This window comes from Anomaloglossus baeobatrachus, chromosome 8, assembly GCF_048569485.1.
Source record: "Anomaloglossus baeobatrachus isolate aAnoBae1 chromosome 8, aAnoBae1.hap1, whole genome shotgun sequence".
Lineage (NCBI taxonomy): Eukaryota > Metazoa > Chordata > Amphibia > Anura > Aromobatidae > Anomaloglossus > Anomaloglossus baeobatrachus.
The window spans coordinates 557,877-579,567 of NC_134360.1; the positions used below are offsets into that span (position 1 = coordinate 557,877).

Here is a 21,691-nt window from a genome sequence, read left to right on the forward strand (position 1 = left end):
AGCACGCAAACGCATGTGAACGCTGGCATGCTGATAGACAGGACCCTGCTTGCTCTACTGAGCATGCATAGAAACCAGCCTCGGGTGATCAGTCTCTCTCTCCACCTCCCTCCCTCCCCCTCCCTCTCCCCCTCTCTCTCTACCTCCCTCCCTCTCTCCCTTCCTCTCTCTCTCTCTCTCTCTCCACCTCCCTGCCTCCCCCTCCCTCTCTCTCCACTCTCCCGTGCCTGAGAGCGGAGGAAGCTCGTAACCAAGGTAAACATCGGGTAACCGCGGTCTTAGTTACCCGATGTTTACGTTGGTAACGTGTGCAGGGAGCCGGCTCCTAGCAGCTGCAGACGCTCGCAACCAATGTAAATATGGCGTATCCAAGCAAGTTACCCGATGCTTACCTTGGTAACGAGCCTCCACAGCTGTTAGATGCCGGCTCCCAGTCTGTCACGTTCAATTCCCCTCACTCCCGATCACATGACTCCAATGCCCGCCCATAAACTTAAAGTGACAGGATCCTGCAAAATAACACATGCATTTGCATGCGTTTTTTTGCTGTAAAAGCAGGATCCGCTTTTGCAGCAAAAAAACGTTCATGACGCATGTTAAAAAAATGTAGTGTGAAAGCAGCCTAATTTTATTAGAATATCAAATAGTTTAAACTGCATTAAATACAAAAGAAGCAAACGTAGCACTTCTTTAGTCACTGCATTTCCACTGAACATGCAATAAACAGCAGAAAGTGCAGCGGCATGAAGTAGAATAGCATAACTGCATTACGTTTATGCACTCTTCCCCTCTGGGTAATGCACTCCGGTGATTTTGTAGTTACTGCGACTTTCTTCAGCGCTCTATTGGGAGACCCAGACGATTGGGGTATAGCTACTGCCCTCTGGAGGCCACACAAAGCACTACATTAAAAGTGCAAGGCCCCTCCCCCTCTGGCTATACCCCCCCCGTGGTATCACGGGTTCTCCAGTTTTAGCTTTGTGTGCGAAGGAGGTCAGACATTCCATGCATAGCTCCACAGATTTTAGTCAGCAGTAGCTGCTGACTATTTCGGATGGAAGAAAAGAGGACACATATAGTGTCCCCAGCATGCTCCCTTCTCACCCCTGGATGGTGTTGTAAGGTTGAGGTACCTATTGCTGGTACAGGGCTGGAGCCTGACATGCTGTTTTCCTTCCACATCCCCTTGTAGGGCTCTGTGGAAGTGGGATCCTGCCGGCCTCTCAGCTCTGACACCGGGCTCCATCCACAGACCCATTAGAACCTGATGGATTCGGAGCAGGAGTACGATCAGGGACAGGCCCTGCATCATACAGGTACTCTGTGTCCCCGGCAGGCACAGACACACTCCGGGCTGGCTGGGTGTTGTAGTGCGCCGGGGACCGCAACGTGGAGTTGGTGTCCCTACAGATTACTGGGGGACTTTTTTGTGTATGGGAACGCAGCGCCGACCCCCTCTGGACCGGGCGGCGCTGCTGTGACTTGTGGTGCGCCGGGGATCCGCCGTCCGCGCTTTTACGGCGGCGGCGGTTATAAATTTAGTCCCCGGCTTTTTGGGCCTAGGACGCCGGCAACTCCGATTCGTTCCCGCCCCCACCCTGTCAATCAGGGTAGGGGAGAGACGCTGTTCGCTAGCAGCGACGAGGGCTGGAGCCTGATTTACATGCTCCAGCCCTCACACTAGGCACAGAGGGAAGCAGGCTTCCCGCTCTTGGCCAGGAACGCCCAGGGCCCGCCCCCCTTCCTCTCTCGAGACGCCGGCAGCCATTACATGCATGCCTGGCTGGAGGAAGGACGCAAGGCTCTGGGAGACCTGGACTAGGGGCTATCTGGCGACCACACACCCGCTTTTTTAAGCGGGCGGTAAGCGATTTTTTCTGTGCTGGTCCCTCTAGTGCCTCACTGTGTATCAGTGTACTGTGTACAGATATATAGATATTGTATTTCTTGCACTGTGAGGTCGCTTCTGGCTGCATATCCCAGATCGCTCTGTGGAAGCAGCAACATGTCATCCTCAAAACGCAAGGCGGCCAAGGCAAAAAGGGCTGTGTATACTGCGTGTGCTGCATGTGGGGCTAATCTACCAGCAGGCTCCGATGACCCCCATTGTGTGCAATGCTCCGACCCGGTGCTGCTTCGCCAGCCGGAGTCAGGAGAGGTAGCGACCCAGGCTGAGACGCTTGTAAGTTCTGCCCCGGTGACAGGGACAGACTTTGCAGTTTTTGCAGATAATATGTCTGTGTCTATGGCAAAAATCCTTGAAACCTTGCAATCTATGCATGGGGCTCAGTCTCTGGGCACGGCGAGGCCTCTGTCCTCAGGTCCCCCTTACTTGGAATGTATCCAGCCCACAGGGGGGTCCCCGGCTTCACAGGCCGAGGATTATGACTCAGATGATGGCCCCAGCCACCCTAAGCGAGCTCGCTGGGAAAGACCCTCGACGTCTTCACACTGCTCAGGGTCTCAGCGCAATCAGTCTCCCTGTGATGTGTCTGATGAGAGTGATCAGGAATCCACTCCTGGAACCCCTCTCAACCTGGATACCCCGGATGGGGATGCCATGGTAAACGACCTTATCTCAGCCATCAATAGGCTGTTGGATATTTCTCCCCCAGCCCCTTCAGCAGAAGAGGCGGCTGCGGAGCAGGAGAAGTTTCGTTTCCTTTATCCCAAGCGTAAATTGAGTGCTTTGTTAGATCACTCTGACTTCAGAGAATCAATCCAGAAGCACGACGCTCACCCAGAAAGGCGTTTCTCTAAACGATCTAAAGATACGCGTTTCCCTTTCCCCCCTGAGGTGGTCAAGCGCTGGACACAGTGTCCAAAGGTAGACCCCCCGATTTCCAAACTTGCAGCTAGATCCATAGTTGCAGTGGAGGATGGCGCTTCACTTAAAGATGCCAATGACAGACAGATGGACCTTTGGTTAAAATCTGTCTATGAAGCTATCGGCGCGTCGTTTGCTCCGGCATTCGCAGCCGTATGGGCACTCCAGGCTATTTCAGCTGGCTTAGCAAAAGTGGATGCTATCATGCATCCAGCAGTGCCGCAAGTGGCGCACCTTACCACGCAGATGTCGGCGTTTGCGTCTTACGCTATCAATGCGGTCCTAGAATCTACCAGTCGCACCTCAATGGCGTCCGCCAATTCGGTAGTTTTGCGCAGAGCCTTGTGGTTAAAGGACTGGAAAGCAGATGCTGGTTCCAAAAAATGTTTAACCAGTTTGCCTTTGTCTAGAGATAGACTGTTTGGCGAGCCATTGGCTGACATCATTAAGCAGTCCAAGGGTAAAGACTCCTCTTTACCACAACCCAGAACATCCAAACCTCAGCAGAAAAAGTGGCAGCAGAGGTTTCAGTCCTTTCGAGGTTCGGGCAAGACACCATTTACCTCGTCCAAAGGGACTCAGAGGACGCAAAGAAACTCAGATTCGTGGCGGACTCACACACGCCCCAAGAAAGCAAATGGAGGTACCGCTTCCAAAGCGGCTACCTCATGACTTCCAGCCCCCCCCCCTCCGCATCGCCGGTCGGGGGCAGGCTCTCCCGCTTTTCCGGCATTTGGATGTCACAGGTCAAAGACCGGTGGGTGACGGACATTTTGTCTCGCGGGTACAGAATCGAGTTCAATTCTCGTCCTCCAGCTCGGTTCTTCAGAACCTCCCCACATCCAGACCGAGCAGATGCTCTGCTGCAGGCGGTGGATTCCCTAAAAGCGGAAGGAGTGGTGATCCCAGTCCCTCCTCAGGAACAAGGGCAAGGGTTTTACTCCAATCTCTTTGTGGTTCCAAAAAAGGACGGCTCGTTCCGTCCTGTTCTGGACCTAAAACGGCTCAACAAACATGTGCACGCCAGGAGGTTCCGGATGGAAACCCTCCGCTCTGTCATTGCCTCAATGTCCAGAGGAGACTTCCTTGCCTCAATAGACATCAAAGATGCTTATCTCCACGTGCCAATTGCTACAGAACATCAACGTTTTCTACGTTTTGTGATAGGAGACGACCATTTTCAGTTCGTAGCTCTTCCATTTGGTCTGGCGACAGCCCCACGGGTCTTCACCAAGGTCATGGCGGCGGTGGTAGCAGTCTTGCACTCTCAGGGACACTCGGTGATCCCTTACCTAGACGACTTATTGGTCAAAGCTCCCTCTCAGGAGGCATGTCAGCACAGCCTGAAGGCTACGCTGGAGACTCTACAGTCTTTCGGATGGATCATCAACTTTCCAAAGTCGATCCTATCACCGACTCAGTCACTAACGTATCTTGGCATGGAGTTTCATACTCTAGCAGCGATAGTGAAGCTGCCGCTGAACAAGCAGCGGTCACTACAGACAGGGGTGCAATCTCTCCTGCAGGGCCAGTTGCATCCCTTGCGGCGTCTCATGCATTTCCTAGGGAAGATGGTGGCAGCCATGGAAGCAGTTCCCTTTGCGCAGTTTCATCTGCGCCCACTTCAATGGGACATTCTCCGCCAATGGGACGGGAAGTCAACGTCCCTGGACAGGAAAGTCTCGCTTTCCCAGACGGCCAAGGACTCTCTACAATGGTGGCTCCTTCCCACCTCATTATCTCAGGGAAGATCCTTCCTGCCCCCATCCTGGGCAGTAGTCACGACAGATGCGAGTCTGTCGGGGTGGGGAGCAGTGTTTCTCCACCACAGGGCTCAGGGGACGTGGACTCCGCAGGAGTCCACCCTTCAGATCAATGTTCTGGAAATCAGAGCAGTGTATCTTGCCCTACTAGCCTTCCAGCAGTGGCTGGAAGGAAAGCAGATCCGAATCCAATCGGACAACTCCACAGCGGTGGCATACATCAACCACCAAGGAGGGACGCGCAGTCGGCAAGCCTTCCAAGAAGTCCGGCGCATTCTAATGTGGGTGGAGGACAGAGCATCCACCATATCCGCGGTTCACATCCCAGGCGTAGAAAACTGGGAAGCAGACTTCCTCAGTCGCCAGGGCATGGACGCAGGGGAATGGTCCCTTCACCCGGACGTGTTTCAGGAAATCTGTCGCCGCTGGGGAGTGCCGGACGTCGACCTAATGGCATCCCGGCACAACAACAAGGTCCCGGCATTCATGGCGAGGTCGCGCGATCAAAGAGCTCTGGCGGCAGACGCCTTGGTTCAAGATTGGTCGCAGTTTCAGCTCCCTTACGTGTTTCCGCCTCTGGCGCTCTTGCCCAGAGTGCTACGCAAGATCAGATCCGAGTGCAGCCGCATCATACTCGTCGCTCCAAACTGGCCGAGGAGGTCGTGGTATCCGGATCTGTGGCATCTCACGATCGGTCGACCGTGGTCACTGCCAGACCGACCAGACTTACTGTCCCAAGGGCCGTTTTTCCATCAGAATTCTGCGGCCCTGAACCTGACTGTGTGGCCATTGAGTCCTGGATCCTAGCATCTGCAGGATTATCTCAAGGAGTGGTTGCCACAATGAGACAAGCTAGAAAGTCGAATTCTGCTAAGATCTACCACAGAACGTGGAAGATTTTCTTATCCTGGTGCTCGGCTCAGGGAGTGTCTCCCTGGCCATTTGCATTACCCAAGTTTTTTTCCTTCCTGCAATCGGGGTTAGAAAAGGGCTTGTCGCTCAGCTCCCTTAAAGGGCAAGTTTCGGCACTATCCGTGTTTTTTCAGAAGCGTCTAGCACGTCTGTCTAAGGTGCGCACGTTCCTGCAGGGGGTCTGTCATATTGTGCCCCCGTACAAGCGACCGTTAGATCCATGGGATCTGAACAGGGTACTAGTTGCTCTCCAGAAGCCGCCCTTCGAGCCTCTGAAGGAAGTTTCCTTTTCTCGGCTGTCGCAGAAAGTGGCGTTTCTTGTTGCGATCACATCGCTTCGGCGAGTGTCTGAGCTGGCAGCTCTGTCATCCAAGGCTCCCTTCCTGGTGTTCCACCAGGACAAGGTTGTGCTGCGCCCCATTCCGGAGTTTCTTCCTAAGGTCGTATCCTCTTTTCATCTTAATCAGGATATTTCCTTGCCTTCTTTTTGCCCTCATCCGGTTCAACCTGGTCCAGTCTGCACACTTTCACCAAGCATTATCAGGTGCATACCTATGCTTCGGCGGATGCCAGCTTAGGTAGAAGAGTCCTGCAGGCGGCAGTGACACCCCCGTAGGGGAGGGCTGTTTTGCAGCTCTAACATGAGGTATTTATTTACCCACCCAGGGACAGCTTTTGGACGTCCCAATCGTCTGGGTCTCCCAATAGAGCGCTGAAGAAGAAGGGAATTTTGTTACTTACCGTAAATTCCTTTTCTTCTAGCTCTTATTGGGAGACCCAGCACCCGCCCTGTTGTCCTTCGGGATGTTTTTTTGTTGTTTGCGGGTACACATGTTGTTCATGTTGAACGGTTTTTCAGTTCTCCGATGTTATTCGGAGTTAATTTGTTTAAACCAGTTATTGGCTTCCTCCTTCTTGCTTTGGCACTAAAACTGGAGAACCCGTGATACCACGGGGGGGGTATAGCCAGAGGGGGAGGGGCCTTGCACTTTTAATGTAGTGCTTTGTGTGGCCTCCAGAGGGCAGTAGCTATACCCCAATCGTCTGGGTCTCCCAATAAGAGCTAGAAGAAAAGGAATTTACGGTAAGTAACAAAATTCCCTTCTTTTCTATGCGGTTTTTCTTCAGTTTGCTGTGATTTAGTTATCTGTTACTTTGTACTACGTTTTAATTGTTCCTTCTCTTCCAGCCCCAATCACTCGCACCAGTTGCTGTCAGTTTAGAGCTTCTACTTGTGGAGGATGTGAGGGTAAACCCTGGATCCATTTCCATCTACAATCATCCAGATGTCACGGTGAGATTTGGTTAAATGACGGCTCGTCCTACAGACTAAATTTAAAAGACCAAACACACTAGATCTATCCTTAGCGTTTGTAGCTGTCTGCGGCTGCCCCTTTTTATATAAGAGTGTGCAGCCACAGGCAGATTTATATTTACTAAATAACATTAAGTAGAAAAATTGCAAAGTGATCCTAGTCCTAAAGGGACCTGACTTTAAAGCAAATATCGGGGTTGAGCACTCACAAGTTGAGATCCTGGCATACAAGGTGAAGTCCCACAACCCTTTGTGGCTCCCCAAAGGCAATGCACAAGATCTCGCACTCTTAAATGGGAATTAAAACCACTGCCATAGTACATACACTACATTTAGTGACTGAGAACTGCTATACTAATTAGACCAGCCACATACATAATGCTTTATTAAACAACATAATAATTAAAAACCAAACAATAGACCTAGAAACGTCAGACATATAAAATACTAAATGTAGAATGACCCCCTGACGAACCTCGATGCGAAACGTACGTCGAGTGTTTGTTTTACTTTCATAGGTAAAGTGTATGTCATGCCACTGTGCATTATTATCATTATGTGAGCTTTCATGTGATGGTATTCTTTCCTTTACCTGTATCTACCTTTTACCTTACACAGCACTGGCAAATTTGACTTGCACCTTTTCAGAATTCGTCCTCAATCCTGTGATTGCTGTATTGATTTATGTTCACACAAGGGAGTTTTATTATTATTACTTACCATATCTTTTGCACTATAAGACGCATCGGCCCATAATACGCACCTAGGTTTTGGAGTAGGGAAAAAAACTTGAAGCAAAAAAAATTAGTCATGACACACTGTTATTGGGAGGCATCTGCTGCTGACACTGTTATGGGGTAATGTTCCCCAATTCTGTACTATGTCTCCCATCCTGGACCCTTTGATGGTATATATGGCCCATGCTGGTATACATGTCCCACATCCTGGGCCTATCCTTGTATATATATATATTCCCCATCCTGATATATGTGTCTATGTCCTCCATTATGAGCCCATCCTGGTATATGTGACCCTCATCTTGGTTATATATTCCCCATCCTGATATTTATGTCTATGTCCCCCATCCTGGGCCTATCCTGGTATATACATTCCTCATCTTGGTATATATGTCCCTCATCCTCGTATGTTCTCCATCATGGTATATATGTCCCCCATCATAGGCCCATCTGGTATATATGATCCCCATCCTGGTATAAATGTCCCTCATGCTTTGCCTATCCTTTTATATATGTTCCTCATCCTGGTATATATGTCCCCCCTCATGGGCCCATCCTGGTATATATGCATCCCGCCGCTCGCCCAGTGCGTGGTGTCCTCTTCTCAGTCCGGCAAGTGACTTTGGCTTATGTGACGGATAGCACTGATATCACTGCCTTGCGCCCCCAGTCACACGCAGCTAATTCAAAGTGAATATTCACTGTTCCTCAGGCCAATAATCCTTCCCACCTCTCGGTGCCAACGTCAGTGATAGTAACAATCCTCACAGTCATTTATTATCACTGATCTTGGTGCTGAGAGATGGGCGGATTACGGACTTGAGGAACAGTGAATATTCATTTGCCTGAACACCTGTGCCCACCATGATTGCCTGTCATGGTGGGCACACGGGATGGCCCCAGCTGCCGGCTTCCTGCAGTGGTGACCCTGCCTCCTGTGACCGCCGCTCAACTGCCCCCCCATAACACCCCAGGTATATTTCAGACTATGATGCACCTCCACTTTCTTACCAAATTTGAGGGACTCAAAGGTACCTATCCACTCCGGAATCCGGTGCCCATATAAGTTAATGGGGACCGGAATCCGTAGGTTAAAACGTTTGTGGAGAGGATAGGGGGCTAGGAGCGAGCGCGGCATACTCACCGAGGCGCTGTCATGGCGGCACACTCCTTCCGGGTCACGCTGTTACCTTCCGGAGCCGACAATTCAATATTCATTGTTTTCCTCGCCCATCTGCGCGTGTTGGTTGCAGCTAGACACGCCCCCATCCTGAGTGACAGCTAACTGCAACCAATCTCAGGACGGCTGGTGGGCGGGGAAAGCAGTGTGTCCATCACAAGTGTGACTCCGGCTTTTTTTTTTTTTTTATTTATATTAATTAAATAATTAAAAAACCCGACATTCGGTCCCCCCTAATTTTCATCCCCAGCCATGGTAATGCTGGCCGGGGGCTGGTATTTCAGCCCGCAGCCGCCCGGTATAGCCGCATGTATTGCATGCGGCTATACTTGTACATTACCGGCTCTTCCCGGAGGCGTGATGCGGTGTCAGTCGGGGTAATAGGTTTGTGATCGCACGGGCGTCTGTGAGATACCCACATCACAAACCTGCAAATGAATGTAAATAAACACACAGAGAAATCCTTTATTTACAATAAAGTACAAACGCAGCCTCGTTCACCACTTTATTACCCCAACACCCTGCAGCTCCGGCGTAACACGTCCCACGGCGACACATCCGGCTCTGCTACATGTCAGCTAGCAGCCGCGTAGAGCACGGAGCTCTGAGTGTAGCCACTGACTAAGCACTGAGGCTGTGACAGGGTGGGCTTTGACATTGTCTCATCCGCAGCTCCAGCCCCTCCCCTCCTCAGTTCCGGCTCGCTCCCCGCAGCAGAGGTCCACTCTCACTGACCTCTAGCAGGGACAGTCGCATGACACTCGGCTCTGCTGTACTGCCAGCGTGAGCCGTGTGTCATGCGATGGGATTGCATCGGTGCACGCGGAGACAGACACCAGAGGAGATGGGGAGGAAGTGCTCCATCTATCTTCTCCGCTCCTGTGATGCGATTGCAAGATCGCATCACAGTCGCATGACCCTCGGCTGACACCCGCAGCAGAGGGTCATTTGCATATCGCTTCCGATGCTGTCGCATCGGAAGCAATATGCAAGTGTACAAGAGCCCTCAGAAGTGAGCGGGTGATGAAATGTCACTCGTGCGGGTCTGACATCACACGGCACAGCCTGCCACTGAACATGAGCGTGCATGCACCTAGAAACACATGCACGCTCCTGTCAGATGTGTGTGCGGGTGATAATGTCGGACTTGTGGGAGTCCCTCGCTGTGACTGCTGCCTAAGATAAACCGCATGCGTTTTTGTGTTTTTCTTAAATGAATAATTAAAAAAAAAAACGACGTGCGGGCTCCCCCAATTTTCATTCCCAGCCATGATAACGCCGGCCGGGGGCTGGTATATTCTCAGCCCGCAGCCGCCCGGTATTGCCGCATCTATTAGATGTGGCCATTCCGGGGCGATATCTGCTCATCTTGATTGCCCTGGTGCGGTGGCGATCAAGGTAATAGCAGGGGTTAATAACAGCACATGGCTGCTATTAAACCCCAGGTTTGTGATCGCATGGGCGTCTGTGAAATCCCCACATCAGAAACCTGTAAATGACAGTAAATAAACAAGACCGAGAAATCCTTTATTTGGAATAAAATACAAACGCAGCCTCCTCCTTCACCACTTTATTACCAAAACACCTGCAGCTCCGACGTAATCCACACGAGATCCAGCGAAGACACATCCAGCTCTGCTAAATGTCACAGCGAGCAGCCATAGAGACACGGCTGCCCGCTCTGAGTGCAGCCTATTACTGACTGCGATAAGCGATGATCACGGCAGAGACTGTCACAGGCTGAGGGCGCGTCAGCCTGCAACCAATCACAGCTGAGAGGACGGCCGGTGGCCGGGGAAAACATGGAAAGCTGTGTGATTGCGTGCACAGCACAGGAAGAGAAAGTGCGACCAGGAAGCAGTGTGCCGCCATGACAAAGTCTCGGTAAGTATGAAACGCTCATTTTATTTGTTTTTTTTTTCATTTTTATTAATTGCCGATTCTGGATCATGCAGCCGGAATCCCGCGCCAGGGGATAGCCCTGAAACCGCGCAGATCCGGACATTTACAGTCCGGGTCCGCTCAACACTAATTGTAATATTTGTATTGCTTTAGAGCCTTGCACATCTCTGTATAGGTATTCTTGAAGGTATTGGTGCATTTTGGCTCCTTATATAGGCTTTCTTGCATACATAATGCGCCACGCTTTGCCAGTGGGGGAAGAACATGGAGGGTTGTGGACGCTCACAAGGGGGAACTTTTTGCTAGAAAGTTTGATTCTTCAGGCTGGGACTAAGGGAAGATCTGGGCATTGTTTTAATAATGTTATTTAATAAAATCGTCTGTCTCAGCTGCCCAATGTTTTCTTAGAACAGACACCGGTGATGATACTTTTCAGGCGTTCTGACATTGTACATTGAGAAATTGTGTGTTGACCTCCTCTTAGGTGACATCCATTTTCTGTTTGCACATTTACAATATTTAATAAAAAATGACCAAATATAATGACTATAGATGTACGTCTGTGCAATAGAACGTGATGACATGAGATTTTAGAAGGCTATGGAGTGGAAGAGTTAGGAAAAGCAAACCATTGTGCCAGCGCGACTGGAAATCAATCCTAATGCGGCTCCCCCCTTGTATGAAAGGCGCAGCTGTAGATAAACAGACAAGATCTAACTTTTATTATACTTTGTATGTTCTTGGAAAGAACAAAAACTTTCTAAATGACATTTTCACATAATAACGTTGGCCTATGACACCCAAGAGACCTATTATTCAACAGTTGTCCTATGCCTAAAGACTCCTGCAGGGCTTTAAAGGGAATCTGTCAGCAGGTTTTTGCTCCCACATCTGAGAGCAGCATAATGTAGAGACAGAGACTCTGATTCCAGCGATGTGTCACTTACTGAGCTGTCTGTCGTCTCCTCTGCTGCAGATCTAGCAGTTATACACCGCTCATGAATATGCTGGACTACATGACAGCACGCCAAGTAGTCCTGTAATGATAATCAGCTACTGATCGGTCATTTTATCAAAACTACTCTAAGCAGCCCAGTAAGTGAAACATCGCTGGAATCAAGATCTCTCTCCCTATGTTATTCTGCTCTCAGATTAGGTGGGTGGCAAAAACCTGGTGATTGATCTCCCATTAAAATTGCTCTAGCCTACAAAGCATCGGCAAGTCAGGTCTGCCAGACAAAGAGCCATTCTGACTGTTGTCTATTTAGTCTAAAAAGGCATCTGGTCAGGATTTGTCTTTTTTAAAAGGTAGTTTCCATCTACTTTAATGAATATTCAGGTAGGCATCGGAAAAATAAGCTTACTCTGTTGCTTCATTGGGGACACAGGAAACATGAGTGTACACTGCTGCCACCAGGAGGCTGACACTAAAAATTACAACTAAGAAATTGTCTAGTGCAGGGGTGGGGAACCTTTTTTCTGCCGGGGGCCATTTACAAATTTTTACCAACCTTCGGGGGCCGCACAAAATTATCAACTTGAAAATTACCCTAATATATTTGGTCAAACAATTAACTCACTGTGGCGGCTGGAGCTTCTACTCTATGGTGCAGCTGTAATATTAGGCGATATTGATCTTTTTGCTTTTCACAACTGCTTTTCCAGGTTTGAGTTGGCTGGGACTGCTGTATATACATCACAGGGGAGGGTTGGGAGGAATATAGATCACTGGGGAGGCTGGGGGCATAGACATCATTGGGGGGTACATACATCACTGCGGGATACATACATCATTGGGGAGCACAAACATAGCTGGGGGGGCATAAACATTGCTGGGGAGGGCTGGGAGGAATATACATCACTAGGGAAGCAGCAGGGCATAGACGTCACTGGGGGTACATACATCACTGGGCGGCACAGACTTCACTGGGGGTATATACACATCACTGGGTTACACAGACATAGCTGGGGGGCACAAACATTGCTGCGGTTATATAAATAGCCGGGAGCAAACAGCCCTGGGGGATGCCGGAGGGACACAGAGAGCCCTGGGGGAACAGAGAATGATGGGAGAGGCTGGAGGCACAGACAAATCAGGGGGACGCTGGGGACACAGATGGCACAGAGAAGAATGGGAGAGGCTGAAGGCACAGACAGAACTGGGAGAGGCTCGGGGCACAGAGATCACTGGGGAGACTGGGGGGGGCACAGATCACTGGGGAGACTGGGGGGGGCACAGATCACTGGGGAGACTGGGGGGGGCACAGATCACTGGGGAGACTGGGGGGGGCACAGATCACTGGGAAGACTGGGGGGGGCACAGATCACTGGGGAGACTAAGGGGGCACAGATCACTGGGGAGACTGGGGGGGGCACAGATCACTGGGGAGACTGGGGGGGGCACAGATCACTGGGGAGACTGGGGGGGCACAGATCACTGGGGAGACTGGGGGGGGGCACAGATCACTGGGGAGACTGGGGGGGGGGGCACAGATCACTGGGGAGACTGGGGGGGGGGCACAGATCACTGGGGAGACTGGGGGGGGCACAGAACACTGGGGGGGCACAGATCACTGGGGAGACTGGGGGGCACAGATCACTGGGGAGACTGGGGGGCACAGAACACTGGGGAGACTGGGGGGCACAGATCACTGGGGAGACTGGGGGGGGCACAGATCACTGGGGAGACTGGGGGGGGCACAGATGACTGGGGGGGGCACAGATCACTGGGGAGACTGGGGGGGGGGCACAGATCACTGGGGAGACTGGGGGGGGCACAGAACACTGGGGGGGGCACAGATCACTGGGGAGACTGGGGGGCACAGGTCACTGGGGAGACTGGGGGGAGGCACAGAACACATTGGGGGGCACAGATCACTGGGGAGACTGGGGGGGGCACAGATCACTGGGGAGACTGGGGGGGGCACAGATCACTGGGGAGACTGGGGGGGGCACAGATCACTGGGGAGACTGGGGGGGGGCACAGATCACTGGGGAGACTGGGGGGGGCACAGATCACTGGGGAGACTGGGGGGGGGGCACAGATCACTGGGGAGACTGGGGGGGGGCACAGATCACTGGGGAGACTGGGGGGCCCAGATCACTGGGGAGACTGGGGGAGGTACAGAACACTGGGGTGGCACAGATCACTGGGGAGACTGGGGGAGTTACAGAACACTGGGGGGGCACAGATCACTGGGGAGACTGCGGGGGCACAGAAAACTGGGGGGGCACAGATCACTGGGGAGACTGGAGGGAGGCACAGAACACTGGGGGGGGCACAGAGCACTGGGGAGACTGGGGGGGCACAGAGCACTGGGGAGACTGGGGGGGCACAGAGCACTGGGGAGACTGGGGGGGCACATAACACTGGGGAGACTGGGGGGCACAGAACACTGGGGAGACTGGGGGGCACAGATCACTGGGGAGACTGGGGGGCACAGATCACTGGGGAGACTGGGGGGCACAGATCACTGGGGAGACTGGGGGGCACAGATCACTGGGGAGACTGGGGGGCACAGAACACTGGGGAGACTGGGGGGCACAGATCACTGGGGAGACTGGGGGGCACAGATCACTGGGGAGACTGGGGGGCACAGAACACTGGGGAGACTGGTGGGCACAGATCACTGTGGAGACTGGGGGAGGTACAGAACACTGGGGGGGCACAGATCACTGGGGAGACTGGGGGAGGTACAGAACACTGGGGGGCACATCACTGGGGAGACTGGAGGGAGGCACAGAACACTGGGGGGGCACAGATCACTGGGGAGACTGGGGGGCACAGAACACTGGGGAGACTGGGGGGCACAGAACACTGGGGAGACTGGGGGGCACAGATCACTGGGGAGACTGGGGGGCACAGATCACTGTGGAGACTGGGGGAGGTACAGAACACTGGGGGGGCACAGATCACTGGGGAGACTGGGGGAGGTACAGAACACTGGGGGGGCACATCACTGGGGAGACTGGAGGGAGGCACAGATACAGTATACAGACATTACACCCGGGGAGGACACAAAAGAGTATACAGACATTACACCCGGGGAGACACCGAAGAGTATACAGACATTACACCCGGGGAGACACCGAAGAGTATACAGACATTACACCCGGGGAGGACACAAAAGAGTATACAGACATTACACCTGGGGAGGCACAGAAGAGTATACAGACATTACACCCGGGGAGGATACAGAAGAGTATACAGACATTACACCCGGGGAGGACACCGAAGAGTATACAGACATTACACCCGGGGAGACACAGAGGAGTATACAGACATTACACCTGGGGAGGACACAAAAGAGTATACAGACATTACACCTGGGGAGGCACAGAAGAGTATACAGACATTACACCCGAGGAGGACACAGAGGAGTATACAGACATTACACCCGGGGAGGACACAGAGGAGTATACAGACATTACACCCGGGGAGGACACAGAAGAGTATACAGACATTACACCTGGGGAGGACACAGAGGAGTATACAGACATTACACCCGGGGAGGACACAAAAGAGTATACAGACATTACACCTGGGGAGGCACAGAAGAGTATACAGACATTACACCCGAGGAGGACACAGAGGAGTATACAGACATTACACCCGGGGAGGACACAGAGGAGTATACAGACATTACACCCGGGGAGGACACAGAAGAGTATACAAACATTACACCTGGGGAGGACACAGAGGAGTATACAGACATTACACCCGGGGAGGACACAGAGGAGTATACAGACATTACACCCGGGGAGGACACAGAAGAGTATACAGACATTACACTTGGGGAGGACACAGAGGAGTATACAGACATTACACCCGGGGAGGACACAAAAGAGTATACAGACATTACACCCGGGGAGACACAGAGGAGTATACAGACATTACACCTGGGGAGGCACAGAAGAGTATACAGACATTACACCCGGGGAGGACACAGAGGAGTATATGGACGTTACAGCCCCAGTGGGTGTGCTAAGAGGGCAGACTAGTTGGGGGAATTAACGCCCCTTGTGACTAGTCCCTGCGCTCATTAGCATATTATAAAGGTTCTTTAGAAATCCTCTTTTTAAAGATCTCTTTATGTATTTTACTAAATACAGGGACACTGGTCAAAATTGAAATATTTGGTCTGTCAATTCCCCAGGTGTAATAAAACAGTAGCATTAATGAAAAAGAAAAATCAAGAAGTAATTTCCAAAATGATTGAACAAAACCCCAAAATGTTTGTCTAAGTAAACTATCAACACTGTCTTGGAGATGTTTGTGTGTCTCCCTGTGTGTCTCCCTGTGTGTCTCCCTGTGTGTCTCCCTGTGTGTCTCCCTGTGTGTCTCCCTGTGTGTCTCCCTGTGTGTCTCCCTGTGTGTCTCCCTGTGGCTCTCTGTGGCTCTGTCTCTCCCTGTGGCTCCCTGTGGCTCTCTGTGAGTGTCGGCAGACTGTGGTCTGATTTCTCAGGGGGATTTATTGTATTCTCGGTAAGGGTGAGTGGTCAGATATTTGTTTTTATATTTTTCTAAAAAGTTTCCTTGTATCAATTTTTTGGTTTCTTTTTTTTCAGGCTGAATTCACAATTTTAGAGGGGTCTGGATATTTCTTTATTAACAGCAGTGTTCCTAATATTATTACCACTGCTTTTCAAGAATCAAAAGGCACGGTGACGGTGAGTGCAGCTGCGATTGCCATATTTCAGGATTCTCACTTAGAAAGCAAATCCATTATGTTTACTATTTGATAGAAGCACAAAAAACGAAGTATAAAGAATGGCTAAGATTGTATTTTCCAGTTGCTTTAAATCATTTTTATATAATGTTCTGATCTGTTCACATTTACAGCGTATGTATGTATGCGCCAAATGAATTTGTAGGGCTCCATTCACCTGACTGGGGCCAAAGTCTTGTCCATTTTGTCCTATGTACTTCACTATATCTTTATTGGACTGAGTGGGAAAGGGTTTGTTTTTTTTCTACACAAAGGTAATGAGTTGGACGTCTAGTATATAGTTCACCTTATTTGCAATCTTTTCATACCGGTAGTGGGCACTGGGTCTTTGACTCAGGCGACCGTTATTTTGGGCACTTTAGTGTGGAATATCTACAGGACTAGGAACTCTGGCTAGGAACTGTGGCTTTGCTGCCTGAGGCTCCTTCCAGCCGGCTGACCTTCATTGTGACTCGCCACAAACCGTTCACCATCCGCCCTTGAAGTGAAGTTGTTCATACAATATGTCTATATCGTCGTTCACACTCAAGAAGAGAAAGCGTTGACCGTCTTATCTGGAGAATCCATACCTGAAAAAATAATTTTCTTAGTCATTTTAATTTTTGAAATCAGTGGTACATAGTTTGAAAATGACCAACTTTGCAATATATCTAGTCAGAGATATCTGCTTCTTTCCACTCCTGGACTGATATTTTTACTCTTTCAGTGAAGGTAGAGTTGTCGATAGATGACAGGTGGTGATCCTTCTCTCGGGAGGAGCTCGAGGATGACAGTTGGTGATCCTTCTCTCGGGAGGAGCTCGAGGATGACAGTTGGTGATCCTTTTCTCGGGAGGAGCTCGAGGATGACAGTTGGTGATCCTTCTCTCTGGAGGAGCTCGAGGATGACAGTTGGTGATCCTTCTCTCGGGAGGAGCTCGAGGATGACAGTTGGTGATCCTTCTCTCGGGAGGAGCTCGAGGATGACAGTTGCTGATCCTTCTCTCGGGAGGAGCTCGAGGATGACACATTCTGCTGCAAGGTCTTCTCAGGGACCGTTCTCCATAGAACCTCATGAGCACAAACTCTGGTCTCCTATCTCAGTAATGGGAAAGTCTGTGTTCACTGAAGACAGATATTCTCTGAGAGCTGTGAATCTTAAGAATGAAAGATCAATCCTGGAGGAGAAAGAAACAGATTTCTCTAATAAAAAGTATTACACACACCCTCATTTTTTTGTGTTCTATTGATACATGAACGAAAAATGAAAACGATGATTCCACTTTAAAGACCAGCTGCAATCTATGGGGATATTCCTTGCTGTAAGGCTCTGTGCACACGTTGATTCTGAGACATTCTGCAACCAAATCTGCATCTCCTGGCAGGAAAAATGTTGCAGCAAAGTGTTTTTGCTGCGCTTTTTTTGTAGTAATTTGCCGCGTTTTTGAGGTGTTTTTTTCATTGCTTTCAATGATAAAAACAGTGTAAAAAAACTTAAAGAATGGACATGATGCAGATTTTTCTGCAACCTAATCTACAAGGAAAAAATCCTGTACATGTGCACAGCACTTCAGAAATCTCATAGGCTTTGCAAGTGTAAAGATATCCTTGCAAGAATAAACAGAAAAAGTGGCAAAAAAAAATGCAACGTGTGCACACAGTCTTAGGCTCTGTGCCCACGTGTGCATATTGTGTGCAATTACGCTGCGTTCTGCACCGCAGCGTAACTGCATGCGTCCTGCGTCCCCAGCACAATCTCTGAAGATTGTGCATAATCTATGCACACGTTTGCATGCTGCCAAATCGCTGCGTTTTACAAAGCAACATGTCACTTATTCCGTGCGCTTTGGATGCAGCTCCCGCTCTGTCTATGGCGGGGGCTGCATCAAGAGCGCATGAAATCGACTCTTCACTGCATTCATTATGCAGTGTTTCTGCAGTGATTTGAAGCGCACGTGTGCTGTTCAAATCACTGTAGAAATTTCTGCAGGGACACAACGCAACGTGGGCACATAGCCTTAGTGTTAATTTTTCCTGCAGCACCACCACAGGGGAAATGAGGAATTACACAATGGGCATTAAAATGAATGGGTTGTCTGTAAAATACAGCAGAGGTCCTGAAGAGCAAAATACCATCCTTGTTACTCTTCTTCGATTTAAGGCTGCTTTCACACATCCGGTTTTGGCTGTGCGGCACAATCCGGCTCTTTGCAGAAAAAACACAACAGGTTTTTTTTGCCGCCGGTTGCGTTTTTTCCGCATAGACTTTCATTAGTGCCGGATTGGTTCGCATGGCTTTGCGTTCGGTCCGTTTTTTGCCGGATGCGGCATATTTAGCCCATGCGGCGGCCGGATGGAACGTTGCCTGGCAAGTTTTTTTTTGTCCGGCAAAAAAAAAAAAAAAAGCTGCATCCGGCGCTTTTTCCAATGCATGCCTATGGACGCCGGATGCGGCGCGACGCAGCAAAAACTGCATCTGGCCGCCGCATGCTTTTTTTTGCACTGCGCATGCTCAGTAGCGTGCCGCAACCGGCAAAAACCGGACTGGCCGCATGTAAAAACTTATGCAAAGGATGCGTTTTTTCCGCCGCATCTGTTGCATAGGTTTTAGAGCCGGATTTATCCGCACTGCTAAAACTGGATGTGTGAAAGCAGCCTAACCAAGAAACATGATCCGGGGATCCATCTATTAACTCAGAATTCCCTTGTATATCTTTGAAAAGGAGGTGTATTAGCTGGATCACCCATTTAAGAGCTTACAGTATGGTAAATGCTGCTAGTCATAATAAAGGGTCCCTTATATACCTGTTTTAGGTTTTGGTGAACTGGAACTCAATAAGCTCTGTAAACTGGCTGTCCCCATCAACTGAGTAGGACTGTAAAAAAAAAACCTGTCAGAGCAGGTATAAAACCGTGTCCACACCAGCATTTACATTTATTTTTCCCCTAATTTGTGTCTCATACGTTTTTATAAAGCAGAAGTGATTTAATTCACAAGACTAAATACAGTTTGCTTTGTTAATTACAATGTATCCGTAAAAATAGGACACTATACTGTGGCTCCGTATGGCATCCGATTTTTTTTTTTTTCATTTTTTCTTCACTCATATACTTGAATGGGCGAGTCTCATCCAAAATATGGGAACAAAATAGTGCATGCTATGTTTTTTGATTGTTTTGTTTTTTCTTTGCATGAACCTTTGTTAGCGCCTGAAAATTTCTCATCTGCGCAGCGCCATTGAATTATATTGGTCAGAGTGCCAGGTCCAGAGATTCCTCCACAGTCTGTTAAAATAGGGCATTTTATTGGCCGTGTCCCTAAAAAAAAAATTAATTGAGGCATCCATGAATTTTTTAAACTGAAGCACCTTATACAGGTTATTTTCACTGTAATTATCGTTTTACGGTTTACCGAGTGACATGGATCACTCAGTCATAATGATTCATTGTGGTTTTCCGATGTGTCCATAAAAAATATTCTCAGTCTGTGATTTTTTTATTTTATAAGCGATCCAGAAAGCATAAAAAAAATCTGTTGGTAACTCTGCTGAGTGCTGTCCGCCTTTTCACAGGCTGAAAATTCAGTTGTGTGAATCCACTCCGAATGGTTTGTTCTTTTAGGGGAACCTTTTTTTTCCGAAAGAGAGAGAGAGATAGAATTCCCTTGGAAAGGGGGAAATAAATCTGGCGCTATCTAAGCGTAGTAAGTGAATAAGATGTTAAGCCTGAAAGGGTTGTGCTGTAGGGCAATGTCTGACCGGGGGTAGCCGGCCGGCGTGCTGCTACAAGTACTTCTCATGGAGTTCCAGAAGAAAGGCGCTCCCAAGGAGGGACGTCACAGAAGGAGTGGACTATTCTTGTCTCCGATACAGAAAATATTTTATTTTAGAAAGCTTATGTTTAATATTTTTAAAATAAAATATTGGAGAGATCTGCTACTGTTAGTTAGTTTTTAATTTTTATACTTATTTTATTAACTTTTAATAGTCACTTATTTATACATTTGTATTTTATACAGCTTTTATTTCTTGCTGTGTACAACTTTGCCTTCATAGGTTATAGGGCTTTTATTGTGTAATTACATTGTAGGTTGTTGTCCTAGCTCTTTCCTTTGTTAAACTACATAAAGCTGCATTATTATATCCCCTAAATCACTTTATTTTTATGTTAGACATGTCATTCTGTGCAGGTAGGCTGGAATTGTCTTTGGTGTAAATGGACATGACTTTCCTGTACTTGTTTTATAACTTAATATCTTTCAGGTCTATCCTTTGCGTCCAGGAACGCTATCGGTCATGGTTTACGACCTATGTCTTGCTTTCCCTGCACCAGCCACAGTTAGCATTCACGTGTCTGATATTCTCCAGGTGGATGTCAGGGTGGTGGACAAGGTAATAACATTTATTTGTGGCAACACTGTTGCTCCTTGGCTATGCTACATTTGTGAAAGTGGCCATTTTACACGTTAACAAAAAAAGGCTAATAGTACACATATTTACAAATGTAAAGTCACATGTATTTAGTAAGCTGCTTAAACATGAAAGTCTTAACCACGTTACTTCAACTGATACAGGTAGAAATTGGGAAGACTGTTAAAGCCTATGTGCGTGTCCTGGACTCTTCTCAGAAGCCGTTTCTTGCTAAATATTTTGCCTATATGAACTTGGGGTTGGGTTCGTCCTCACAGATTGTGTCAGTTAAGTAAGTGTGTTCTAGAATTTTCCAAAGAATCCTTGGAAAAGATATATAATTTATTGTGCAGCTGGTGTTGTCATTAATTGTACTGGACGTTTTGCAGAGCCCTGAACGAGAAAGTGGATGAAGTTACTGCGGTCTTTGCTGTCCATGGTTTGGCCATAGGACAGACGAGTCTCACTGCATCTGTTGTGGACGAAGCCGCTAACAAAATTGACTCTTCACTCAAATCATTAGAGGTAAATTGTGTTAGGTAGATGTTGAAGTTGCCTTTATTAGGACGGCAGTAATTTAAATGGTTCCTCAAAATATACGGGTAAAATATATCTTTGTACTGTGTTAGCCAGAATTAACGATTCTTCAAATTTTGTGTTCTACTGAACCTGAAGAAGACACCGGAGTAGTCTGGAAAGCCGCTATTATTAAACATCTTTTCAGTCAGCCATTAAAAGGTATCAACTACTGAGGACTTTAGTTCTTTTAAACAATTTTTTTTACATACATATATACATTGAATGAGGCAGCACAGATATGTAGTGGACACTGCCAGGTACTGAAGAACAGATTTTATTCTTTTAGTCCCTTAATAAAACCATTACTGTTATGGAGTGGGTCAAGGTGTGTGGCATGGGCTCTGGCAAATTTTAAGCTGT

At 48.9% G+C, this 21,691-nt stretch overlaps 1 protein-coding gene across 1 annotated transcript in view; it reads left to right on the forward strand.

Moving 5' to 3' along the window:
• The window catches only part of NUP210 (nucleoporin 210), a 315,482-nt gene that overhangs the window by 146,088 nt on the left and 147,703 nt on the right, over nt 1-21,691 (forward strand). Inside the window, exons 19-23 of the mRNA XM_075321239.1 lie at nt 6,692-6,796; nt 16,205-16,306; nt 20,606-20,734; nt 20,917-21,044; nt 21,142-21,277. Of these exons, the coding sequence (XP_075177354.1) occupies nt 6,692-6,796; nt 16,205-16,306; nt 20,606-20,734; nt 20,917-21,044; nt 21,142-21,277 (600 nt within the window). The remainder of the gene's footprint in view (nt 1-6,691; nt 6,797-16,204; nt 16,307-20,605; nt 20,735-20,916; nt 21,045-21,141; nt 21,278-21,691) is intronic.